Genomic DNA, 4,883 nt, shown 5'->3' on the forward strand with positions numbered 1-4,883 from the left:
GTTATGTTAAACTTATATTAAAGTTTTTCTTCATTACCCATTCAAGCTGTCTCCAGCCATTATTAGTCTCAAAGTGGGTTCCTCGTCATCGAAATCGAATTTAATCGACAGAAGGATCAACTCGATGCTCCTAGGTCAAGGTAAAATGCTTAAGTTTTTACAGATTAACATTCAAGATGGTTTAAACGATAAAAATACGAACTATTTAACCTTAACCAAAATTTAAATGCAGATATAATAGCAATCAATGAAACCTTTTTATCACCTAATAGTAATTTCTCATTCCCTAACTATAACATTAAGGATATAACTAAATCTCAGAATTCTCAAGGGCTAATGTTACTTGTTAAGAAAGATCTTAAAGTTTCATTTCCGAATCTAAAAATAAACTCAAACAATAAATACATGTTATTTAACATTCACACTCCCCATCATACAACAATCGCACTACTTGTCACTTACATATCTCCCAGCAAAGAACCTGATATCCACCTTCTTCAAACCGTAATTAATCAAAACATGCATGCAATTATACGAGGTGACCTTAACTCGAAACATCCCGAATTCAATTGCCGAAAAACAAGCCATAATGGTAACATTCTTCACAATTTCATTGATATTAACCATCTATTTGTCATCAAGGATAACACGCCAACTCACACACACACACACATCACAACGGATCACAAGACGTTCTCGATCTTGCAATCATTTCACAGTCGTTAATCCCACATACAAACAGGTTTAAAGTATTAGAAAACATGGGCGGTGATCACAACCCCATCTCATTCACCATAAATATCAAGCCCCGCAACACAACACGTCCCAAAGTTTTGACTTCATTAAATCAAACTTGGACCATAAAACTAATTACGGATTCACTTCTACCTGGCATTAAAACATCAGCCAACTGCTCAGAAGACATCGATACTTACGCTGCAGAAATTACAAATGCTATCACCAAAGCAATCGAAAACACCATCCTAATTATATAGAAATATCTTAATATCAATCACTGGCAGCTAACTACAGAATTACGTAACCTAATAAATACCAGAAGGCGCCTGCGCAGATAATTCATTCTAACAAGAAACACAAGCATTAAAACTTTAATGAATAACACAAACAACAACATTAAAAACTAATTGCAACTCAGCACAAGGAAAATTGGCAAAGCTTCTGTCAATCATTAGATAACAATAGACAAGGTCCTGCAAAGTTCTGGAATAAGTTCAAAACTATTTGCAATGACAAATCTGCTCAAACAAACCACATAATAAAATATAATAACACCACAGTAATCACAGACAATGCCAAACTTTTCATTAATTATTATTCCACAGCTTTCATTCACCACTTCCAACACAAATACTTTCAATAACGATCATTATACCATGGTGAATAATTACGTTCAGAATAACAATGACATGTTCACCCTTCACCTCCACTTTTCCAGTAAACATCAACCTTAACAACCTTAGACAACAACATTACAAAACCATTCACTAAAGCCGAAATCAAAATTCACATTAAGAAATTACCCCCCCCCCCCGGCGAGGACGGCATTAGAAACATAATATTAAAAACCGCTTCCAATGCACTTATCACCCGTATCATAGTGATGTTTAATTTGTCTCTAAAATCAGGATATTTCTCAACAACATGGAAATATGCAGTTATTAGCATCAACCTCAATAATCCAAGTAACTACAGACCAATAAGTTTGCTAAACAATATAGGCAAATTAATGGGAAAAAATAATCACAACAAGGTTGATTTTCCTTCTCGAATCCAATAAGCTCCTCTCTGACACTCATAACGCGTCTCGAAAACGACGACAAACAATTGACCATTTAGCCAGATTAACAGAATCAATACAGAAAGGGTTTAATCGTAACCAAGCAACAGTCGGTGTTATCCTGGATGTCAGTAAAGCTTTCGACTCTGTTTGGCATAACAGCCTTAAATATAAAGTATGTAACTACAAAACACCTATCCCAATTATTAGATGGATCTCAAGCTTCCTAACTAATAGGACCGCGAAAGTCAAGATTAACAGCAATATGTCACTTTCATTCCCCCTTAAAGCTGGTTTCCCCAAAGCTCTGAATTAAGCCCGTTACTCTACATATTATACAGTAAAGTTATTTAAACCCTCATAAGTTTAAAATATTTCATAATAGGTGGTAAATCTATTTTGAAACTCCAATCAGTGTTTACCTTTCTTGAATTCTTCCAGGAGTACATCTAGAGTTTCATCTTCATAAACATAGCTAATTGGGTGATTGTAGAACTCACAGAGGGTCTTGACAGGTGTATTATCTTCAGGGTCAACAAAAGCTAAATCCTTGGTAAACAGAAGAAACACAATATTGTTTCTGTCTGCATCATAAACAGGAATGCGGGTATATCCTCGTTTTAAAATTTCTGACATTGTTTCAAAATTCAAAATGCTGTCAATTGGAATCATGAATACATCATCTATTTTTGTCATGATTTCAGCTGCTGTCTTCTTCTTCAGTTCTAGTGCCCCTGAAATAATATTTACTTCTTCATTTTCTAACTGATTATAATCCTTGGTTACTTTGATATACTCCATAAGCTTCTCCCGATTATACACATTGCCTATTTCTTCACCAAGAATCCAATCTAAGATCTTACTGATCGGAAATGATAATGGAAATGTCACAATCATAAAGAATTTAGTGAGCATTACTGTTCTAGCACCAACCGCCAGTCCATGACGGGAGCAAATGGCTTGAGGAATTATCTCACCAAATATAACAATACCAATCGTTGATCCAATAACAGCAATTAGTCCAGACGAAATTCCATCTAATAAGATGGTTAAACTACTGTTCACCGACACATTACCAAGTAGAAGAGAACAAAGAAGGTAATTTCCTCTTGAACGCAAAGGAGAAATTATTCGTGCAAATTTTTTTTCCGTTGGTGAACCCACACTTTCAATAACCTTCAATTCTGTTTTATCTAAAGCCATTAAGCCCAGGTTTAAACCACTAAAGAGGCCAGATAAAATCAGAAGAATTACAATGAAACAGATCTGTAACCACAAAGGAAAAATCTTACTTTCTGTTTGGATACGCATCCATGGGTCATCTCCTTGATGAATCCAACCACTTGTTTTATCTAACTCTGGACTGTTCTTCACACACATAAAGTAGAACTGATCTGTAAATTCCATATCTGGTAGAGAAACTTGAATAAAAACTGCACTACTACTTAAAAACCCTTCTTCTTGCAGGTATACTACTTCTGTGGTTGGTAAGTCATTGCAGTTGCTGCCTTTTGGTTGTTTAACAGTTGTAAAAGCTATAGCAATGTGCTTTGTAAAGTTTACTCCAAATAAACGCAATGTAACCTCTTCGTTGGCTGGAATGAGTGATGCTCCACCAGTAGAAACCAATACCTTGCTTCCTTCTCCTCTTAACCCTGTAACTACCACAGGAACAAATCTGAAAGTAAATGATGTGTTATACATAACAGATTTATAGACACATCTTGGAATAAGCTATAATTTCATCACCATATATTTATACCTGTTGAAATATGTCAAGAATTATACGTTTTTTGACTATGAGTGACTAGGAATCATTATGTATAAGCTTCAAAAGTGGCAATAAAAGTGTGTAATGTTGGCAAACATCTATACAATATGATTCAGTGTGTGTGTGTGTGTGTGTGTGCATCACGTAACTCCTTCTAAACTGCTGATCGCACTGACTCAGCCCCGAGGTTTGCATGAAGGTAAAAGTTTTCACCTCACCCCTTGGGGAACCCAGGGATTTCCTCTAAACCTCCTCTTAAACTGCTAGACTCACTAACTTCTAAATGGTGCAAAATGAATCATCTTGGCCCAGAGGTTTGCACAAAGGTAAAACTTTTCACCCAACCCCTTAGGAAACTCAGGTATTTCACAAAAACACTTTTATAGGGATTCTCTGAAAGCAGACTCCAAATTTAGCATAGAATTACATTAGAGCATGTAACTACGTAGGCTTAATAATTACCGTTCATAACTAGGTTAAAGAAATTAACCTTGCATTATAGTGGCAATGATCATTAAAGTGAAAAACAGTAGTTCAAGATTGTCTGTGTGTCACATAACTCCTAAACAGCTGGTTGCACCAACTTCTAAGTGGTACCAAACAAATTGTCTCGGTCCTTAGGTTTATACAAAGGGAAAATCCCCCCACTTGGGGAACCCAGGGATTTCCTGAAAACCTCTTCTAAACTGCTAGACTCGCCGATTTCTAAGTGGTGCCAAACAAATCATCTTAGCCCTGAAGTTTGCAAAAATGTAAAACTTTCCACCCAACCTCTTAGGGAACATGGTATTTCCTGAAAACACTTTTAGGGGGATTCCCTGAAAGTGGATCCCAAACTTCACATTGATTTACATCAGAGCACATAAGTAAATAGGCCTTACTAATTTGCATTATACTAGTAATGATCATTAAACTGAAAAAAGTGCAAAATAGTAATTCAAGCATTAAACTTGCATTATAGCGGCCTTGTAAATGTTGGCCATAGGCCCTCGGGTTTGCTAGTAACAGTAGAAAATCAAAGTTATCCTTAGTTAAAGTCACTTTTATATTTAGTATATCTCGATGAAGTGAAATACTTAACTAGTTTAATTTATACAGATACAATTCTCATTGTATGTATTATATAATTGAGCTAATTCATTATACATGTACATAGAATTATTCAGATATATTTCTATATACACTGAGTGGTCACAAGTAAATAGACACCTAATTTTTCGTCACTTAACTGGTTCATGCTAACTAATTTGTGTTCACAGAGCACTATATAAATGAAAATGGTCCGCACACTAATTATCTTGTGCTACAACATGT

At 35.5% G+C, this 4,883-nt stretch overlaps 1 protein-coding gene across 2 annotated transcripts in view; it reads right to left on the reverse strand.

The window, feature by feature from the left end:
* Window positions 1–4,883, reverse strand: part of LOC106458745 (metal transporter CNNM4-like) — a 100,064-nt gene that overhangs the window by 53,902 nt on the left and 41,279 nt on the right. For both annotated transcript variants that reach the window (XR_002610422.1, XM_022385053.1), the window contains exon 2: window positions 2,221–3,476. Coding sequence is in view for 1 of the 2 variants with exons in the window: in XM_022385053.1 (XP_022240761.1) it covers window positions 2,221–3,476 (1,256 nt within the window). In the remaining variant the exon portion in view is untranslated. The remainder of the gene's footprint in view (window positions 1–2,220; window positions 3,477–4,883) is intronic.

The sequence above is a fragment of the Limulus polyphemus genome, unplaced genomic scaffold (assembly GCF_000517525.1).
Source record: "Limulus polyphemus unplaced genomic scaffold, Limulus_polyphemus-2.1.2 Scaffold508, whole genome shotgun sequence".
NCBI lineage: Eukaryota > Metazoa > Arthropoda > Merostomata > Xiphosura > Limulidae > Limulus > Limulus polyphemus.